The 21,951-nt window shown below is 41.2% G+C and overlaps 1 protein-coding gene across 2 annotated transcripts in view; it reads right to left on the bottom strand.

The window, feature by feature from the left end:
* The window catches only part of LOC146985328 (uncharacterized), a 97,682-nt gene that overhangs the window by 31,627 nt on the left and 44,104 nt on the right, over positions 1–21,951 (bottom strand). For both annotated transcript variants that reach the window (XM_085778252.1, XM_085778251.1), the window contains exons 12-15: positions 7,359–7,431; positions 4,493–4,596; positions 1,722–1,890; positions 474–651 (exon numbers count right to left, since the gene is read on the bottom strand). In XM_085778252.1, the coding sequence (XP_085634378.1) occupies positions 474–651; positions 1,722–1,890; positions 4,493–4,596; positions 7,359–7,431 (524 nt within the window). The remainder of the gene's footprint in view (positions 1–473; positions 652–1,721; positions 1,891–4,492; positions 4,597–7,358; positions 7,432–21,951) is intronic.

Here is a 21,951-nt window from a genome sequence, read left to right on the forward strand (position 1 = left end):
GCTGTTCACCAAGCAGGCTCAGAGGTCATGAAATAGTTTCCACACCGTATTAAAGCAGCATGCCCAGTTTGGTTATCCACCTTTTTCCAAACGTCAAAATGAAGCTGGTTTTACTCTGGAATTGTATGTTTACGTTTCCATGGTTTCAGTAGTCGCATGAAACGCATGAATCTTTTTTTTTTTTCATTGAAAATCTGTAAAACGCATGGATCATCACACCAGCTTTTAACAATGGATATGACACATATGGACCTCCATTGTTAAAAACCAGTGTTAGATCCATGCGTTCACCGCAACTATGACAACTAGTGAAACCATGGAAACGTAAACATACAATTCCACCGGAAGAGCGAAACCGGCTTACGTTTTTGATGTTTGGAAACTTGTGGATAGTGTGACATGCTCTCGGTTGTCATGACGACCAGTTATTTTCTAAGCCTCGCTCAGAGACTACTGTATAATGATGCTGATACCTGCGCTGTGTGACGTCCACATCAGCAGCGGCGTTGTTCCTGCCCGGCTCCCAGCTGTGACGACGAAACGGGGACAAGGATCGGATGGAGGCTCGAAGGATGGCAGAGGATACCGGATTCTCTGGGAGCTGGTCTTTCTTCTCTTCTTCTTCTCCTCCTCCCTCCGTCTCTCCTCCACCTGGGATTTACAGAACAGAGCATGATGGTCTTACAACCCACAGTTTTTAGAGCCAGTGAAAGAGGAATGATGTGTAGATGTGTACTGAAAGATGCACATAGATCTTGATCCTGATTCAGTTTTTTATCATGTGTTTTCATGTTTTCTTGTTACTATTAAAATCAGAGGAATAACTATAATGGAAGAGAAACAGAAGCAGCTCCTCCTAGAGTCCTTAAGATAAAAGTACATATGTGACACACATTACACACACAGTACAACAAAACTGCACCAGAGTCACTGAAACACAAAGATTCAGGTTAGGCCAGAGAAAAATGCATGACTGCCTAAAACAACCATGTCAAATTACTCCAACATGGGATTGATGACTTTTTGATTAGGGACAAGGCTCTACTGTCAGAGGTAATGTCAAGGGCCCAGAGGATAAAATAGAATAGAAGAGAATATACTTAAATTGTCCTCGTAGGGAAATTTGTCTTGGACTTCAGTGCCTAATATATAAACAAATGCACAGCAGGTTTCTAGCAGCGCCTAGACGCAGTAAACAAGTCACAGTGTTAACAATTTTAATGACACGCAGGTTTAAAAACAAGTTGAAAATAACGTTAACACTTTACTTGAATAGGTATTCATAAGATTGACATAACACTGTCATAACCATGACATAACAGCTGTCATAAACATCAATGAATACTTATGACAGCTGTCATTAAGTGTCATTCGGTAAGTTATGTCACTTTTAATGCAAAGTTGACATTGTTTGAGATGTTTTTGTTCTGACAACTTGACATAAAGACAATTTAAACTGTCATAGCAGACCTAATTGCCAAACTTTAAAAATTATGTCAAATTGTCATAACAAGGACATCTCAAATAATGTCAACTTTGCAACAAAAGTGACATAACTTACCGAATGACACTTAACGACAGCTGTCATAAGTATTCATTGATATTTATGACAGCTGTTATGTCATGGTTATGACAGTGTTATGTCAATCTTATGAATACCTATTCAAGTAAAGTGTTACCAAAATAACTATAATTAGTAATTTGTAAACCATGTGCTGTACCTCTGTCCTCGGTTTCTGACTTCCACGACAGCCTGGAGCTCTGGGGGGCCACTGCATCAGGGGCCCCCCCACTGAGGCCGAGGGCTCCTTCCATCAACGCAGGATCTGAGGAAGAACGGGAGACACAGACCCCTCGGCCCCTGGGTCCAGCGCAGGGAGGAGGGTCCGGCTGGAGAGACAGGAAAGGAAGACATTGATGAGGGTGTGAATGAAAACGGGCAACAGGACAGCACAGGTACAAATGGACAGTTAGGGACATGTTGCTATCCATACTGGGATGACAGAATTGCCCCCGCCAATAGTAAGGAGAACTTATTTTGTGCTATGTTTGCAGTGAAGTCATATTAAATATTTTCTTAAAGAGCAGAGACTGCAGGCTGAGGTCATGTACAAACAGCCACTGACTGAGCGGCGTGTTATCAGCCTCCTCTGTCAAACGTCAAGCGCTGGGCAAAAAGTCAGTGTTTGAGATGGCTCCCTCTCTGTTGCCTGAACTGCATAACTTCAGTTTGTTCAGGTCAACTCGTTTTGTACTCTGTAGATATCATGGCAACCAAAGAGAAGGGACATCAGGAGCTTTTTCACTACTCAGAGCCTCAGTAACAGGCTCTAAACCAGTCGTCGCAAACCCGTCGATCACGATCGACTGGTCGATCTGGGAGACTGTCCCTGACGCTCTCAAAAAAATCACAGAAAAATAAGCTGCTCTTTCACACTGACCTGAGTAACATAACTGCAACAGTTTTGCCTTCTGATGACATTGTGATGCTGCATGAGACACAGAGCTACAGTGGCATTTTGTCAGCAGCACACATTACAGTTCTTTCTGAAAAACTAGTGATAAATGTTGTAACTTGCATGAAGCTTCACTTGAGAAACATAAGACATGGTAGTTTGTATTTGTATGATCTGCTCAATGCAAGTGTTTTTTTTCTCCTTCATTGTTTACTATTAACAAATATTTTCCTTGTAGAGATGGGAAATAGGCCACATGCCTTTATTTTTTGTGATGCACTTAAAGTTATTAAGTTAAGTTATTAACAAGACAGGGGCCATACAGTTATAGCAGTTCTTGGTGATATCAATTTGAAAGCTGGACCAAACTGTTTGATGTAATTCATTTACAATTAGGCTTGATAAAATGCCTTGATAAAATGCCTCAAATTTAGTTGGAAACTAAACCAACAGCAGCCACAATGATTTACAATGAAACCTGCAGCTATACTTAGCATCAACTATGTTTTTTTACTGTGCTAGCTAGCGTTAAGCTAACCCTAGCTTCTTTCATCTGTTGACCAGTAGGTTGCAGGAGTAAACTGTGAACTGTGAGGATATCAGAGCATGAGTCAAATTTATTTCCAAAAATCCCTTAAAAAAGTTGTTGTCGTTAAACAATTATTTTGTATCCTGGAAACACAGCAGCAGAACAGAGAAGCAGAGCAGGCTTAACTGCTTAACTATCAGCATGTGAACCATATCAACTTCATAAGTAATGATGATGTAAATGTTATGCAAACATCTGCCCAGAGGTGGCCAGAATAAAGTAACAGTTATTGCAGGTTCGAGCGAGGACATGAAATCTTAAAGGGATAGTTCGAGGACATGAAATCTTAAAGGGATAGTTCACCCAAAATTCAAATTTCACTCATTATCCACTCACCCTCATGTCAACTAAGAGCTGTGAGAATTTTCAGAGTCCTCCGTGTCTTCTCTGAGTTACTGCTCGTCTGTAATGTCCCTCTTGTATTGAAGCCCCGACATGAGAAATTGTTCCGAAAAAAATTAAATAAGTCTATATTTTAAGCTTGTTTGTAGCGGAAGCTGCAGGTCACTGCTCTCGGCGGAACAATTTCTCATGTCGGGGCTTCAATACAAGAGGGACATTACAGACGAGCAGTATTGGAGGTATTTGGATGTTTTTTGGTGTGTCTTTTTGGACGAAGAAGAGTGGTATCCATTCACAACCATTATATGGACAAATACTGCTGTGCGGACCCCCCCGTAACTCAGAAAAGGCACGGAGGACTCTGAAACTTCTCCCAGCCCTTAGTCGACATGAGGGTGAGTAGATAATGAGTGAAATTTCAATTTTGGGTGAACTATCCCTTTAATAAAGATTAGGAACCCCTCTGTTGTTTTGGGTGTGGGGGGGTGGGGAGCTCAAACCTACGGCCTTGGACTGAGGCTCATTTCACTGTCCTTGTGGGCTCACAATAACACACAGCCACCTCCACACTCTATTGTTGTCCAACAGTTTGTTTCTGAATCCAAGTCCTGGACTCAGACTGGGAGACTGGAGAAACAACAGCCTGATGTAGTCACATGTGGTCTCTGGAGTTACTCAGTGGAAACCAATGAGTCACACTGAATGCTCTGTACCACAGAGGAACCTTCACAGCTCTGTGAACAGCTCTCCGCAGGGCTGCACCCACACAGAACACATGAAGAAGCTTTTATAAACATGCGTCTTGCTGATCCTGAATCTGGACTCGGGGGCTGTATACGGATCCCGTCTCTCTCTGTGTGTGGGGACTGTGTGGTCCTCGGCTGCGCATACCCCTCCCTGTTATTCAGAGTTTATGATGCAGTGTCCACGCACAGAGTGGAACAGCCAGTCAACTGGTTTTCCTCTGCTCTCTGCCAAACTGCAGAGTTTCCCAGTCTGTTATGTAACAGTCCCTCCAGAGGTTTTCCCCCTGGTTAAATTTAGAAAAGTGGCAGAACAGTACACCGTGTGTGTGTGTGTGTGTGTGTGTGTGTGGGTTTAGTACCTTCTTAAAGACGCCCTCATCCAGCTCAGCGTTGACCGTCAGAGCGTCAGTGTCTCTGTGCGACACACACACAGACACACACTCCTCCGTGTCTGTGTGGACGCCTGAAAGAAAAAGAGATGGCATAGTGATCAGAAAGTGTAAAGAATTCTTGTTGTTGCTGAATGATGAAACATCTTGTTCTACGACACAGCTATGTCTGAGAACGTGGCCGATTGCAGCGCTGGTTGCAATCCACCGAGGCAGGAAGCTGAGCTCATACCAACCAGACCACAGAGAGCTGGCTGACTGGGAGTCAGCGAGCAGGCTGACTGAACACTATGTCACCTGTTACTTCACTGCCGTGGAGCTGGAATGATGTCACCATTAAACAAAATGAAAAAACCAGGGGTCATCATTTTATCTTTTTTTTTTTTAAAATATAGACCTTTTTTTTGTGTGTGTGTGTGTGTATGCATACCAAGTATACTGACAACTGGTTCCTGAATTTGATTGTGCTGTGTCAGACTGACCAGCACACACTCTAAGGCTGTAGTCTAATTCACGCTGATTTAATGTACAGTTGAGGATGAAATTATTAGATTTCTTATTAAATGTAACTTTTTTGTAAGTATTTCCCCAGTGCTGTTAAACAGAGCAAAGATTTTTTGAACACAGCATTTTCAAACATCATAGTTTTACTTGGGATGCTTACATTCATTTACTTTGCACACAAATTATTTCACAAAAACCAAAAACTACCAGGTACCCAGGGGGCAAAGCAAAAAAACGGACACGGAGCGTTGTAAAAGGTTTGACACCAGAAATGATATCTAGGAACTTCAAGGATTAAAACCTGGGTGGACAACCCGGTCAACTAGCTGCTGGAAAGCTACAGGGGGCCAAAACCCCTTTCTTGGGTCATTTTGCTGGCAAAATGATGTAAATGCAAATATTTAGGTACTACAATGGCATAAATAGTCATACAACTATAAAATTTGGCAGAGAGTATCTTGACACATAGGGGGAGGCATGAAAAAAAGATTCTGGGGTTTGTTGCAACTCGATTTTAAAATATCACCCTCAACATCCCAAAAAAGACCAAAAAAAGTACTGTTCGCCTGACAAATTCTCATGAAAATTCTTATTTTTCAGCACTTTATGGAGAAGATCTATGCTTAACATGTATATAGAAAATTTCCTTAATTCATAAACTTCCATTTGAGTCCAAGATAGCCTTTCTACTAGCTACTGGAAAGCTACAGGCTGTCTCCAAACAATGCAACACCTATTGTGAAAAACTACATGCTAACTGGCATGATCAGAAACCATTCTATTTCTGGTCTCCCCAAAGTGAACAGATAGATAGAAAAGACCGTTGGCCACAGCAAGTGGGGCTTTTGAGATAGAAAGGCTATCTTGGACTCAAATGGAAGCTTATGAATTAAGGAAATTTTCTATATACATGTTAAGCATAGATATTCTCCATAAAGTGCTGAAAAATAAGAATTTTTATGAGAATTTGTCAGGCGAACAGTACTTTTTTTGGTCTTTTTTGGGATGTTGAGGGTGATATCTTAAAATCGAGTTGCAACAAACCCCAGAATCTTTTTTTCATGCCTCCCCCTATGTGTCAAGATACTCTCTGCCAAATTTTATAGTTGTATGACTATTTATGCCATTGTAGTACCTAAATATTTGCATTTACATCATTTCGCCAGCAAAATGACCCAAGAAAGGGGTTTTGGCCCCCTGTAGCTTTCCAGCAGCTAGTTGACCGGGTTGTCCACCCAGGTTTTAATCCTTGAAGTTCCTAGATATCATTTCTGGTGTCAAACCTTTTACAACGCTCCGTGTCCGTTTTTCAAAAAACTGGGATTTTGCCCCCTGAGTAAGGGTCAAAATTATGACTGTGACTGTTCTTCTTTCAGAAATGTCTCATATATGCGCATATATCCTCATGAGGATATATGTGCATATATGCACCATATATATATAGCATATATGCGTATATGAAAACTGCTAATTTTATGTATGTTATATATATTCAAACCTATATTAAAACCTAGAGGTTCTTTCCATGTGGGATTTGATGGCCTGGCCGAACAGATTTCTATGGGATTCAAGTCAGGGCTTTGTGCAGGCCATTCAACATTCACTTTTTTCATAGGGGTTAGGGCTAATAATTTCGTCCTCAACTGTAAATGTCTCTTTTTGATCAATGAGAGTTGTAGGCGTCATGCTAACAAGCTATCAGGATAAAATATTACACACTTTGAGGTGAAGATAAATACAAATGTATCATTTTCAGGTCACTGAAGCCAGATATGAGCCTGTTGCTGCTCCCTGCAGCAGCAGAACAGACTGCCACCATGAGGACGACTGAGGTCTGTGTCTGAGATGACAGGAAGACAGAGACAATGCTGGTCCTGTATAATATGACCTTTACTGGAAGACCACCATGTTTCAGCATCAGAATGAAGCCACAGAGTCACACTGAGCCTGTTTCAGACAGACAGCCCATAAATCCAGCCCCACCCAAGCCAATGTACACTGTCTCGGGTTTATGTAGTGAAGCTACTGTAACTTCCAGCCTGTTTGCTTGTTAAACAACATTTGACTTTCTCCAATATCTTTACTAATTGACAGTCAATATAAACTCATGTAGTGCACAAACTGCCGTTGTTCACATTGAAAACACTGAATGAGGGAATATGGATCCAACAATACAACACATGAGACTAACTATGGCAAATGTTACTCAGGTAACTGTAGAAAACATTGAAATGAACATCCTGACCACCTGATCCCAGTCTGCCCCTGTGCTTCCAAGTTCTCCTAGTTTTCCTCTCACCTGGTGGGTTAACTGTGTGATCCGTGGTCTTACCTGCGCACGTGGTTTCCGGGCTGGGCTGAAGATGAGACTGGACAGGGCAGAACACATCGCCCTCTCTCTGGATCTAAGAGGAGGAGAGAGAGGAACACAGACTGTGAATTCAGTCACATGTGCTTCAAGGCCACGTCATAACAATATTAGATTCTTTATCCAACAACAAAGTTTCTGTGTCTGAAGAACTGGTAGAGTTCTCACATCTGTATCAAAACATGACATCATGCACCGGGGCTCACATGTGACTGTGAAACACACTCCAACTCCCACACACACACACACACACACAGTGGGTGTGTGTATCTTATGTGTCCAAGGCATACTGTGAACATATCAACATGTACGACAGGATTCCCCACACACACACACACACACACACACACACACACACACACACAGATGGACAGAGTACTCGACCCCAGTACTTGAGTAAGAGTACAAATACTACTGGTCAAAATGTACTCCGTTACAAGTAAAAGTAGCTCAATCGACATGTTACTCGAGTAAGAGTAAAAAAGTACTTGCTTTTAAAGGTACTTAAGTATCCAAAAGTACATGCTTTTAAATTTACTTCAAGTAAAAGTAAGAGTAAGAGTAAATTTCTTATTTTTCACATCAATTAATTACTATAATTTTTTCTAAATGAATTTAAGAACCTTTTAACTCTTGTTTTTGAGAATTAACTCTTTGTTCAATAGTATTTTAGAAAAAGAAAAGAAAAGAAAAAAAGAGTAGACCTGAAAGTAACCAGTACTTCTGAGCCTTCCTAGAAATGAACTCGAGTAAAAGTAAAAATATTTGTCTTGGAAATGTATTCAAGTAAGAGTAATAAGTACCAAAGAAATCTAATACTCAAGTAAAGTACAAATCCTCTGGATATGTACTTAAGTACAGTACTCAAGTAAATTTACTCCATTACTGTCCACCACTGCGCGCGCACACACACACACACACACACACACACACAGGTCACAAGCGTACGATTGTTCCGCCCCTGCAGGCAGACACAGCAGGAGCAGTGAGAAGTGAGGGAGGTGTAGGAGGCTTCTCTACAAAACACCTCTCTCTCTCTCACACCTACACAGATGCACACACTATTTACCACATAGAAGCCTCAAATGTGTGTGTGTAAAGTGTGTAATTAAAACGGCTCCACCATGCATGTGTGTGATAATGTTTAATGTGGTGGTGTCAGGACTGAGTGATGAGTGAGGATGGTTCTGTTCTCAGCAGCAGCCAGCGGACCATCACACCAGCGGATAAAATCATCCGGGACCAGCGGTGGATGATTTTATCCGCTGGTGTGATGATTCCTTTTTAATCTTAAATGTGACAAAAACTAAAGACATATGCATAGATTTTAGAAGAAAATCTAACCCTCCACTCCCAACAGTAATGAAGGGGGAGACTGTGGAGCGCGTCACAACTTTTAAGTACCTTGGTGTGGTCGTTGACAACAAGCTGTCTTTTAATGAAAACACAGACATCGTGTATAAAAAATTGCAGCAGCGACTGCATTTCCTCCGGATGCTTAACCGGTTTGGGGTGTGCAGTAAATTGATGACAATTTTTTATCACTCTATGGTCAAATCGGTCCTGACCTTTGCCATCATCTCTTGGTTTGGCAGTCTCAAACTTTGAGACAAAAAGAGGCTTGAACATATTGTCAAAGTAGCCAGTAAAATCATCGGGGTCACATTACCCGATCTGTCCATAATCTCTCACAGGAGGATCATTTCCAAGGCTCAGGACATTATTCAGTGTCCTGACCATCCACTCCACTCTGAGTTCGAGCTCCTTCCCTCCGGCAGGAGACTTAGATTGCCAAAAGCCAAATCAAATAGACTGAAAAACTCATTCATAACACAAGCCATTATACAACTTAATTCAAATAGTAAACAGTTATGATACACTCTTATTTATTTATTTATTTTTTACCTCGATTGTATGGAACAGCTCCCAGTTTGCCCTCTGGGGTACTTCCATTCAATGTTGTTCAATGTTATGTAGAGTTTGTGTGGATGTGCTCTATATGTTCTGTGTGTTTTTTGCCCTTCTGCAACATGAATTTCCCTTTGGGGACAATAAAGTTTAAAGTAAAAGTAAAGTAAAGCAGCTTCAGACAGCATCTTCAGCTCATTATTTAACCTTATTAATAGCAAGCTGTTCTCTCCTTCCCCTTTTCAAAACTGAACAAGTCTATTTTTAACTGACTTGCATTGTACTTTTATCTTTTACACAGTGGTTCTACTTGTAGGCCTGGAGCCTTTCTGGGTGGGGTCTGCATACTCCTCCTGTGTTTGTGTGGGTTTTTCTACTCACACCAGCTCAGCTCCAGCACTCACAGCTCTCTGTCACTGATTCAGCTGTTTAAATACTGTTGCTGTAGCTTAGCAGTTAGCACTAGCCTGCCTCTGTCTTTTTCTCTTTACCTCTCGACTCTGTCTGAGAGAGAGAGAGGAGCACAGTGTCGTGCCAAGGCAGAAAGCGACCCATGCCCAGTTCAGCGGAGGGTGGAGCTTCAGTAAAACAATTTCAGCTGGAAAAAGAACATGTGGACTCCAACACATCGTGCATCGTGCTTATTGTTTTGGCAGTGACATTTCCAAACCAGCACAGCTCATTTGTATGAAACACCTGTTTGTTCTTCTGCAGTCTTCCTGTTTTCCGTCATTGTTCACTGCACGGTTGTTTACTGCAAAGCCAGATCAGTCGGATCACTTCCCTTCATTTCAGCGTCTTATGGACTGTAATTCAAAGATTTGGTCTGACTTGGTCTTTAAAAACACACTTATTGTAAAATCATGTTCAGCTGCCATTTTTAACTGTCCTTTGTACATCTTATGTTCACTGGACTGGAATTGAAAATCTGGGAATTCTGTGTAATGATTGTAGCATTATAGGCAGTAAGTGAAAAATAAGTGTGACAATCCTTAGAAAAGATGATTACAGTCATAACAGTTTTCATGATTATTCATTGAACTTATCATTTATAAAATGCTGGTCTTTACCAAGATGATAATAAACCTGTCATACCAGACTCCAATCACTGACTCTTTCATGTTGTAAATACTTCAGACCATGAAGAGTAAGAGTGAGCTTCTCCTTCCTTTTCCAAAGTAACAGAAGATACACATTTATTTCAGGCTGGATTGATTTTCCTCAGAAAGGATCTTCTCGTACTGTTTTTAATCTGAACCTGTCAGTGACAAACACTGAAGCATTTTAGTCAACGAGCACTAACAACGGTCCAATGTATGCACATGCATGCATGTTGCAGAATGCACACAAAGACTGGCAGACACACACAGGCACATGTATTAGGACTCACACGTGCACACACACGTGTGCATTGTGCTAATCAAGAACAGACATGCAGACATACACACATTAATTCTCCTTACTTGACATTGTGACTGCTGCATATCAGTGTCTGTGCTATAATCATGCATCAGTCACTAATGTCCATAAATAATGATGTATCAGGCAGCTCTAAGCCTTAAAGGGATAGTTCACCCAAAATTCAAATTTCACTCATTATCTACTCACCCTCATGTGGACTAAGGGCTGGGAGAAGTTTCAGAGTCCTCCGTGCCTTCTCTGAGTTACAGCATATGACGGTTGCGAACGAAGCTCACTTTTCTTCGTCCAAAAAGACACACCAAAAACCATCCAAATACCTCCATAGTGCTTGTCTGTAATGTCCCTCTTGTATTGAAGCCCCGACATGAGAAATTGTTCCAAAAAAAATTAAATAAGTCTATATTTTAAGCTTGTTTGCAGCGGAAGCTCCCAGTGTTGCTCTGCCGGAATCTTGCGCGATTTGCGGAGCCGTGAACTGGGTGTCAATGCAAATCGCGCGAGATTTGGATGGACCAGGAAGAGCAGTGCTGGGAGCTTCTGCTACAAACAAGCTTAAAACATAGACTTATTTAATTTTTTTCGGAACAATTTCTCATGTTGGGGCTTCAATACAAGAGGGACATTACAGATGAGCAGTATGGAGGTATTTGGATGTTTTTTGGTGTGTCTTTTTGGACAAAGAAAAGTGAGGCCCATTCGCAACCGTCATATGGACATGCAGTGCTGCACGGAGCCCCACTGTAACTCAGAGAAGGCTCTGAAGACTCTGAAACTTCGCCCAGCCCTTAGTCCACATGAGGGTGAGTAGATAATGAGAAATTTGAATTTTGGGTGAACTATCCCTTTAAGGCTGTCTCACTGAGGAAGGATCAACAGTCTCACCACAGGTTTACAGGTTTACTCCAGTGGGACTCTCTGAGTGCAACTACATTTTGCAAACACAGTTTTTATGTGCAAATGATAATTAAGCTGATCAAATATACTGTAAATTCATTCTGCGCTCAATGTGTTTCCCACATAGACGCAAGATGCAATCCACAAAAGGCACAGTCCGCAGGAGGAACAACAGGAACTCTGATCCTGATTATAAATGAATAGAAAACAGCTGATGTGAAGATGTGCGTGTTAGATCTTAGCAGCTTGACCCCACTGGTCTTCTGTGTAGCTCCTGTAGGTTGAGCCATCAGAGTGACCTCATATCTAATAGTGTGATTGTTAATCAGTGGAGACAACATCTTCTTTGTCCACTCGTCCACTTGTCTCAATGGATCTGTTGTCCTGGCCCCATGTTCCTGCTCTGTCTATTATCAACATCCTGCAGACAAGAGAGCTGTGCACAAAGAGCGACTCTCCAACAGGCAGCGGACAACAGGCGGCATTTTTCAGTCTGCAGGCGGGCAGCACATGCTGGACAAGCACAAGCTGTGTGGACATGTGGCCATGTCGCATTTAAATCCTCCATATGGGCATCAATGGGAAATGCTTCTGTTCTTATCTGGATATCCAGCTCATCAGATCATGTGCTGTGTTTATTGCATCAAGCATTTCAGAGGATGTTGGTGGTTAGCTTAGATGAAGCTATGACTTCTGAACACAGAACTACACATCTGTCTCAGGACCCAGCTGAAATGTCCAGGGTGTTTCCTGGCTGATGCTCAATGGCTCTTAACTGAACATGACAGACGGATGTGAAGTACAAGGGTTCCACCATTTTCTGGCTAGTGTGTACAGAGGCGGATACAGACTGGAGCAGAGCTGTCAAAGGATCTGACATCGGCCTTCAGTGAATGGAGCAACAAGGAGTGCCTCCTTCTGAACACCTCCAAGACCAAGGAGATGGTCATTAACCTTCAAAGGTCCAGGCTGGCCCACTGTTCAGCCAACCAACATATGAGGGAAGTTCAGTGAGGTCGTGTACACTTATAAATACCAAAGTGTGCAACAGTAAACTGGACAAACTCGAGGCTAATCTCTTCCACATGTTAATGTCTGTACAAGTGCACATTTTGAAAACATGGAGGTGTTCAATCTCGTCATTTTATCTGCATGAGAAACATTGTGGAGGTACTGTATCCATGAAGACCATAATGTTTACATATGTTAATCAAAACAACTAATATAAAGATATTGGAATTTTGTTCAATCCATATTCAATCCTGTGTTAGCATCCCTGTGGGGGTCATTCCTATGTTCCCACAGCCCTATGTTCCCTCAGCCCTATGTTCCCACATTTCTAACTTTTGTTGTCACTGAAAATGAGGCCCTATGTTCCCACAGCCCTTTGGTCCCACTATTGGTTGGGTTTAGGCAATGAAGAAAGGAGTTGGTTAAGTTTAGTAAAAAGACCAGAGGCTAGACAGGCCAGATAGATAGAGTCCAGATAGGTAGAGAGAGTCCAGTGGGACCTGTGTTAGCACCTAGCATCCTGTGTTAGCACCTAGACATATTCTGGTCAGAGATGATAAGACTGGGGCCTTGGCTCTCGATTCCCTGTTTTGACATCCTTGCAAGCAATAGAGCAGAAATGTGCAACTTGGGTATGATAAGATAAGATAAGAAGATAAGAATGTCTTTATTAATCCCCAAGGGAAACTCATTTGTCTGTCAGCTCATCTACCATGTACAGAAGAATTAAAAAGCCTGATGGCTGTACTGTAGGTATGAAGGATTTTCTGTATCTCATCCACCACTAATGTTTTTTTGTTTTTGTTTTGATCCATCACGGTCTTATGAAGTGGATGATTTGAGTTGTTCACAGTGGCCTCTAACATCTTCAGTGTGCATGTCTCCATCACCTCCCCCAGTGTGTTCAACCTGGTGGGGGGCTCCTGCTCTTTCACCTTCCCACTGAGTCCACCGTCTTTATCCCTGTTGTCCCGAGGTTGAAAGTTCATCAGCATACAGTGCAGCTGGCTTCATATTCATGCTCATGAATACTCATTTTCAAGCTATTGCTCATTAGACTTACATTTCCCCCACTTAAATGAAGCATATCAACCACTTTAGCTTGTCATGCCTTTGTTTGACGCACTGACTAAGCCAGAAACAGTGTCACAGTGGATAATACAGTTGTAATGGGAGGGTCATCATTACAACTGTGTCTGGTTTCAGCCTGCCCTCAGTGGTTAGTAGGATATGGTTACATAATAAATTAACGCTCACATGATTAAAGAGCTTCTAAGTTAGAATTGAAAGCAATCCTGTTCAGGGCCTTTTATCAGTTAATGTGTATTGAAGACATTTGAATTTTACTGACCGAGGCCCTGACTGACCAACTAACTGACTGAACATTTCGCATCATTGGTCAGTGGAACGCCATGTGACTTACAGTATATTAGTTGGAGTTTCCACATTGGTCGCTGCTCTTTAATAATGAATCAGTTTCTACTTGCAGGAACTTAACATCTGCAGTTATGAAACTTAGAGACTTTGTCTATAGATTTTGCGACTGTTTTATTTTTCATAAAAATCACATTGTAACAGATCTAGAGACGTCCTGGACAAACCTCAGTTACTCTTCATAGGAGCTTCATCATCAGAGGCAGAAGTTGGAAAAGTTATCCAATCTACACCTGAGCCACAACGACAGCTGAAAACCCTCCTCTGATGACAAGACACATGACACCTGAGTCCAAATGTGCACCTTTGATTTTACACTGTGTTCCAGTAATATTATGTAACGACCGACTTTACTGCAGCCATGTTTGCTTGTCAAAACCAAATTCAGGGACTGTATTTCCCATGATGCTCTTCGGTGCATGTCTGTACTGGTATTCAGCTGTGCAGAGAAGAGACTAAATGTGCAGAGTGAGTAAGAGAAAAGATGTTGCAACAAGTCATGAAGCTGAACTGCATTCTCTTTTATCCTCTTGTCTTTCTCAAATGATTCCTGAAGTTTGTTTTAAACTGGAGCCTCACTGTGTTAGGGACTATAATGGACTGACATTTACTTATCTGAGTTCAAACTTAGATACCAACCTGACCATGAAGATGGCATTTGAGTTTAAACCTGCATAGTTGGAAACGATAAGTCCTCACAATGAGACCAGCAAGACGCCTCAGCACGGAGACACAGACACGGGGGATTACACCATTACAAAGAATAAAATACTGAGATGTCAACATCATGTATCTAATCTTACTGAAATATATACTTGTAAAAGTCTTTACTTCAGTCATGAGTCATGAGCTTCACAGTTCAGATTCATTATTACAGGTGGAGACATGTACGCTACGCCGCTGCCCAAACGCTCTCATCTAAAGTCTGACATAAGAGACCTCAGATAACCTGGTGTATGTATGCATATGTGTATATATGTGCATATGTGAGTGTGGGGAAGTGTGTATGAGTGTGTCACTAAGTCTCAAACAAGCTTTTTACTTCCACAGTTATACAATCCTGACATGAATCCTCCCAAAAAAAAACGTCTGATGTGAGTTAATGAGAAAGGAAACTGAGAAGTTAAAGTTGTGAACCTGCAGCCTCCAAGTAACAACCTATAGATGATAATTACTGATGTCTACTCTGCGTTAGTGTTTTTCATTACATTTGTTTTATTCTATGACAATGCGATTGCGACCAATAATCAGTGACGTTACATCAGCTGAGAGGCTGAGGGACGTTTCGTCTTCCCTGCTGGGAGGAGCTGACAGTGGCTGAGGGACGTGTTTGCCACATAGAAAAAAAAAACCCAAAGCAGGCCTCAATGTCTCCATGGTAACAGTGCAGTTGCTATTTGCATGACCCAAAGCATGAGGAAGATGGTTGTTGCAAAATTCAGAAAATACTACAAGTGCATCTTCTGCAATTCACAGATACTTGTTGTGTCGGTGGTGACCTGGAGACATCGAGGCTCCTCCCACGTCTGTCTGACACCAGACAGTTAGACTGCAGAAGGCCACGACCACGGCTGAGACTCACCATGTCCACTTAAAAACAAACCCCTAACCACTTCATGTTTTATCAAATGTGTTTTTCATAAACTGCAACTGCTGCAGCTCATCAGTTCCCCTGAAAAACTGATCAAGTCTGTTCAAAGTCCAAAAGCCAAATGGTTGCCTTCAAAAGTATCATCATTAAATCATTAGTTTCAAACAGCAACAGGCTCAAAAACACTGTAGACTCACTGGCAACACTTTCCTGATCAATATTACACACACACACACACACACACACACAACACACACACACTCCTACCTTGAGCAACACCACATCCACTGTGGTTTCTCTTTTGGCACAGAAGCTGTACCTGCGCCTGTGTCTCTCATACATGCTGTATCGATGCGCTACAACAAACACTGTCTATGAACCATGGTGCAGGTTAAAGTCTCTCCACCATCCTCTCTCTCTCTCTCTTCACAGAGATTGTCAAAAAAGCAGCATGAATGGACGAGGGTGGGGTTTCCAGAGGAAGAAAGCTCCAGCAGCAGTTAGCTGCAGGCTGCTGATTTTCTCGCCACCAAAAAGGGAAAAAAAAATGCCCCAAATCAGATGAACCTTAACGTTTTTGACTCTGTTGCTCCCCCGAGAGAACAGAAAAAGAGAGAAAGGTGACGAAACGACGCTTCCATTAGTGCTCCAGAGTGCGAACCAAACTCGAGCGCGGATTGTTCCTCAAGAGTAAAAGCAGTCCTGATGTGTAATCCAGTCAGTCTACAATCTGGTGCTCCTTCTCTGTGCAGTTTGAGCTGGAAAATGAGCCTCACTGCCCACATCTGTTCAGAGCAGGAGCCCCTCCCTCCATCCTTCCTTTCCACTCTCTCTTCCTTTTTTCCCTTCAGGCCCTCCTTCCCTCCCTCCTTCCTTCTTTCTCTCTGTCTCTCTCACTCCACTTGAGACAAAATCCCTCTCATCCATTTGCTCCTCAGCTCAGGAACAATGGAGCTCTATCTGATGAATAACAGACTTTCTATCGGCCGGAGCAGAACAAGAAGAAGTTGCTGCAGCTTCATCTTCACACAGTAACAGTTAGCTGTAATTATATATGTTATAATATACTGTTACACTCCCACAGCAAATGTAGCTCTCTGATTCATCTGTTCCTGCTCCGGTCACATAACAGGAGCAGAGGAGGTGTTTTCATCTGTGTGTGTGTGTGTGTGTGTGTGTGTGTGTGAGAGTGTGTGTGTGTGTGTGTGTGTGTGTGTGTGTGTGTGTGTGTGTGTGTGTGTGTGTGTGTGTGTGTGTGTGTGTGTGTGTGTGTGTGTGTGTGTGTGTGTGTGTGTGTGGTGGTGATGTGACCTGCCGAAATGTAAATTACACTGAAAAATAAAACACAGGCATTGATAATAATAGTCTGATTTTGATATTTTTCAGTGTCTTTTTCCTGTTTTTTTTTTATTCTGTCAGTGTTTTTCATCGTCAATGGTTTTAAGTTTACAGTTCACAGTTTACAGTTTAACTGTAGAAAGAATGTAAAAAAAAAAAAGTCTAGCATTGAAAAGAATCTCATAATTCAAGAAAGTATGGTTAGCTGTCCTAAAGGACTGAAAACATCCAGTTGTGCAGGGTGTTTTAACAAGCTGCTCAGCCTAAACACATCACAACAGTCAGAATGCTCCTTACATAGTGGTACAGTACATTTGACTATTTCAGTCTTTTCAAGAATTCAGCCAAGCCCACAGGGAACTGCTGCTCTAGAGGCAGAAATGCATTAATGCATAACGATACAGCTAACAGCATCTGATCAGGACTCGTCTTTTCTTCTAGTGACTTTCTCCTCTCTGCTTATAGCTTCACCCACCTGTGTGTAATGGCCAGGAGTCATAACACACTGATGTGTCAACCACAACTACTCCACAGAAGCAGTAATGACCTATTTTAAATTCATATGAATGCACTGTATAAATAGTGTTATGGTTAGGGTTAGGGGTTAAAGGGATAGTTCACCCAAAATTGAAATTTCACTCATTATCTACTCACCCTCATGTCAACTAAGGGCTGGGAGAAGTTTCAGAGTTATCTGTGGCTTCTCTGAGTTACAGGGGGTCTCGGCATAGCAGTGCATGTCCATATAACGGTTGCAAATGGATTTGTTTGTAGCGGAAACTCCTCTTCCTGGTTCGTCCAAGTCTGTCCTCTTCCCGGTTCGTCCAAATTTGACGAACCGGGAAGAGGAGCTTCGAGAAGCTTCCGTTACAAAACAAGCTTGAAATATAGACTTATTTAATTTATTTCGGGACAATTTCGCATTTCGGGGCTTCAATACAAGACGGACATTACATACGAGCAGCATGGAGGTATTTGGATGTTTTTTGGTGTGTCTTTTTGTTACGAAGACAGTTGGTATCCATTTGCAACCGTTATATGGACATGCACTGCTACGCCGAGACCCCCTGTAACTCAGAGAAGCCACGGAGGACTCTGAAACTTCTCCCAGCCCTTAGTCGACATGAGGGTGAGTAGATAATGATCATTTTATTTTGGGTGAATTATCCCTTTAACAGCCTGTGGGTCGTATCATTTAGATTTATATATTGCTTTTTTATCGTTACCCGATACAGAAACCACTGATGGTGGTAAGCTATGTGTGAAGCCACAGCTGCCCTGACTCACCACCATGATCATTCAGACGCATTCACACGAGGCAAGGTGGGTAAGGTGTCAGAGCGGGATTCGAACCGCCACTTCTATCCAATAAGACTTAAATTTAAAATTATCTAAGTGAACCTTACAAAAAGACCTTCAAATGTCATCAGGTCCAGAGTTTGTCTTCACTTGAAGTTTCACTTTTAAACTTGTTGGTCCCTATCTGACTTGATTTGCAATCATGTATCACTCCCAAAACAAACAACTTTTAGTGAAGTTCCCTGGATTTCAATCCACTGTTGATTTAAATCATGACTTAATAATTATCGCCTGCAGTAAATGTAATATAGTACATGCTGATGACACCTCGATTGTTCATACGTGTTTTGATTTTAAGCAGCCTGTTTGTGGACAAACTCATAACCATAGTCATACTTTATGACATTATGCTCGATAGATCGACTGGATATGTCTATATCTGACTATAAATGAAGACTTACTGTTAATACTTTTTTTACCTTGTTCCCCATGCACTCACATTCTTGAATGAATGAATTTATTTATTTCGGTATATCAAGCTTATATAACCGAAAGGGTGTAGGTTGAAGCCAAAGCTTATATACCCCTACCCCTTTTACCTTAAAAAATAAAAATAAAAATAATAATTATATATATATATATATATATATATATATATATATATATATATATATATATATATACACATTAATACAATAGGATCAGATCACAGACATTTGAAATTAATCAGTACACTTACATTTCTGATCACAACAAAATAAAGAATTGTACACAGTGCATAACCCAAAATAGTACAAAATCATTGAACTTAATTTTCCATACTGTAACGAGAAATTATGTTGTTCTTATAAAGTTGTTTTTTTTTTCCTTAATGAGCAAAGTTCCTCCCTCAGTTCTGCACGCTATTTGATAGTCAAACTACACACTTGTCTGAATGTTTCCAAACCAACGATTAAGCCAACTATTTCTATTCCATCTGCTTGTACTCAATAGGTTTTATTGCACTTGTTAAGGTAAAGTCCAAGTTCTCAGTTAAAAAGCAGCCCTTGATAAATATATTCACACCTGTAAAAAGGAATGCAGGAAACCAGAGCGCAAATGGAAACAAAATCTAGTCTCCAAGGTCACTGCAACATTGTCAAAGAACTATTACTTCAACATTGTGGTCAAGGATTTTGCGACTGTTTTTAACCTAGATTTTTATGTAAGTCAGTGATCTTTTAATTTCAGCTCCTCCCTGTGTATAAATGTAATACTGATTGCGAAATGTTTTTGCCTTATTTTTCTTAAGTGGAGTCAACCAGAGCCTTAATAATGATGACTATTGCCTCCTACACTGATTCTCTCCACAAACACAAAGCCTGAAACAGTTTTGTTCTACGTGTGGTTTTTACTTTTAGTTATGGAAACCGTCAGGTCTATTTTGATTTATGTTTTTAACAGCTCTGCATCTAATGGTTGGTGTTACTATTTATTTTAAAACTGGTCATGTGGTTTGTGGCTAAAAAAAAAAAAAGCAGCTCATTCTCCTACATCAAGATTTCACACCAATGCATATTAAGTTTTGAAAAAAACAGTTCTAGCAACTTCTCTCTGTGTTGAAAAGCTGCAGAACTGAGAACTTAAACTTCTTGTCAAGTCAAGTCAATGTTATTTATAAAGCATCAATTCACAACACGTTATCTCAGGGCATTTTATAAAAAGAGAGGGTGTAGCCCTTCTCCTCATAATAGTATTTACAGAGACCCAACAGACCCCAGAAGTCACAGTAGTGACAGTCGCCATGACTTTACTGGATGCTGAGGGAAACATTTTGAACAAATCTTGGTATCCAGTTTGACAGTAATCTAAGTTTTGACCAGCAGACCTCTAAATAGACATTTAACTTAACTTTAAAAAAAAAAAAAAAAAAACATTTAAAGACACAGAGACCCTTTTACACACATTTATCTCATCATGTCTGGATCACTGCAACATTGTTTTACTTGTCTTACCCAAAAATCCATTGATTGTCTCCAGACTGTGCAGATCTCTGCTTTCAGACTTAACTGGAGCCAAGAGACGTGACCACATCACTCCTGTTATAGCCCCTGTACACTGGGTCTCAGTGCGTTTTAGAAACAGATTTTAACATTAAATCTAAAGCTCTCCATGCCATCTATGACCTCTTAGTCCCCTACATACAAGTAGAGAGCTGCCTTTTGCAGAGGCCCGGCTGAAAACGAAAGACGACAGCGTGTTTATCTAGAATGATCTGTGTGTGAAAATCTATTTCAGTCTGGAGACCTCAGTGGCTCATTTGGTAACACGTGTCACACATAGGCTTAGTTCTAACCGCAGCGACCATTTCAATCTGACTTGTGAGCCTGTGTGGTCTAAATGTCACTGTCATAGGTAATAAAGGCAAAGATGCCCCAACAAATAACTTTAAGATGACTCAGTACTAGCTCTGGTATCTGTTCTCAGTTATTTACAATGTATTGATTTTATTGAGTCTATTGCATTTCTGCTATTGTTGAACACTTTATAAGAAAGTTTTTATAAAGTCATTAAAATGGTTAAATTGTTTCTTCTTTCCACCTGTGCTTTACTTTTCAATTGTTAACACAGCCTTGTTTCAAAGTCAGTGTTTCCTGGTGTTTTTTTAATCTGTTAAAGGGATAATTCAACATTTTGGCAAATTGGCCCATTGCCATAATCGCTACAGTCATAGCAGTAGGTTCGTTACCTTTATTTGTCGGTGCAAGCTATTTTTAGAGCGGCGGAGCAGAGCAGCAGGCTGCTCAGGGCTATGCTATGGAGGCTAAAGGAATTTCTTGGTTTCCCTCATCAAACTCATCAAATACACAACCCAACAACTCCAAAAAGTTGTAAGCTGCACAATCACCACGCTATGAGATAATAACGGAACGTTACGAGACGGAGCTGCTTTAGAGGTAAATAGGTAAAGGTAAATACAGAGTCTGCTTGCTGAAAAACTGTCCCTGAACGCAACGTGCATCAGCGGTTTTGCATGAATTTACCTCTAAAACAACTCTGTCTCGTAACGTTCCGTTATTATCTCATAGCGTGGTGATTGTGCAGCTTACAACTTGTCCACGACAGCGTTTTGGAGTTGTTGGGTTGTGTAGCCTATTTGATGAGTTTGATGAGGGAAACCAAGAAATTCCCTTAGCCTCCATAGCATAGCCCTGAGCAGACTGCTGCTCCGCTCCGCCGTTCTAAAAATAGCTTGCACTGACAATTAAAGGTAACGAACCTACTGCTATGACTATAGCGATTATGGCAATGGGCCAATTTGCCAAAATGTTGAACTATCCCTTTAAATGTCTCCATTTGGCTCCACATACATGTATTAAATAGACTATGTGGTCACTGGATGCATTTTGTGTCCGAGCAGTGATAGCGTCTGTCTGCTGCCGAGCTAACTGTGTGAAGAGTTAGCTGTTAGTTAGCTGAGCATTAGCCAAACGTTAGCTGAAAGTTAGCTGGAAGTTTGTTTGCAAGTTAACTTGAAGTTTTTGACTGAGTTTGTTACGTCTGTAATAGCGGTCAGTTAATTTAATGTCATTTCTTTTGCTTCATTAGCATATGTAAATATAATTGCCGCTCGACAGCCTGCTCATAGTAAACTGTCTCACATTCAGCACAGTACACTGT

Source organism: Trachurus japonicus, chromosome 6 (genome assembly GCF_045865225.1).
Source record: "Trachurus japonicus isolate A0001 chromosome 6, Traja_1.0".
In the NCBI taxonomy this organism is placed as follows: domain Eukaryota; kingdom Metazoa; phylum Chordata; class Actinopteri; order Carangiformes; family Carangidae; genus Trachurus; species Trachurus japonicus.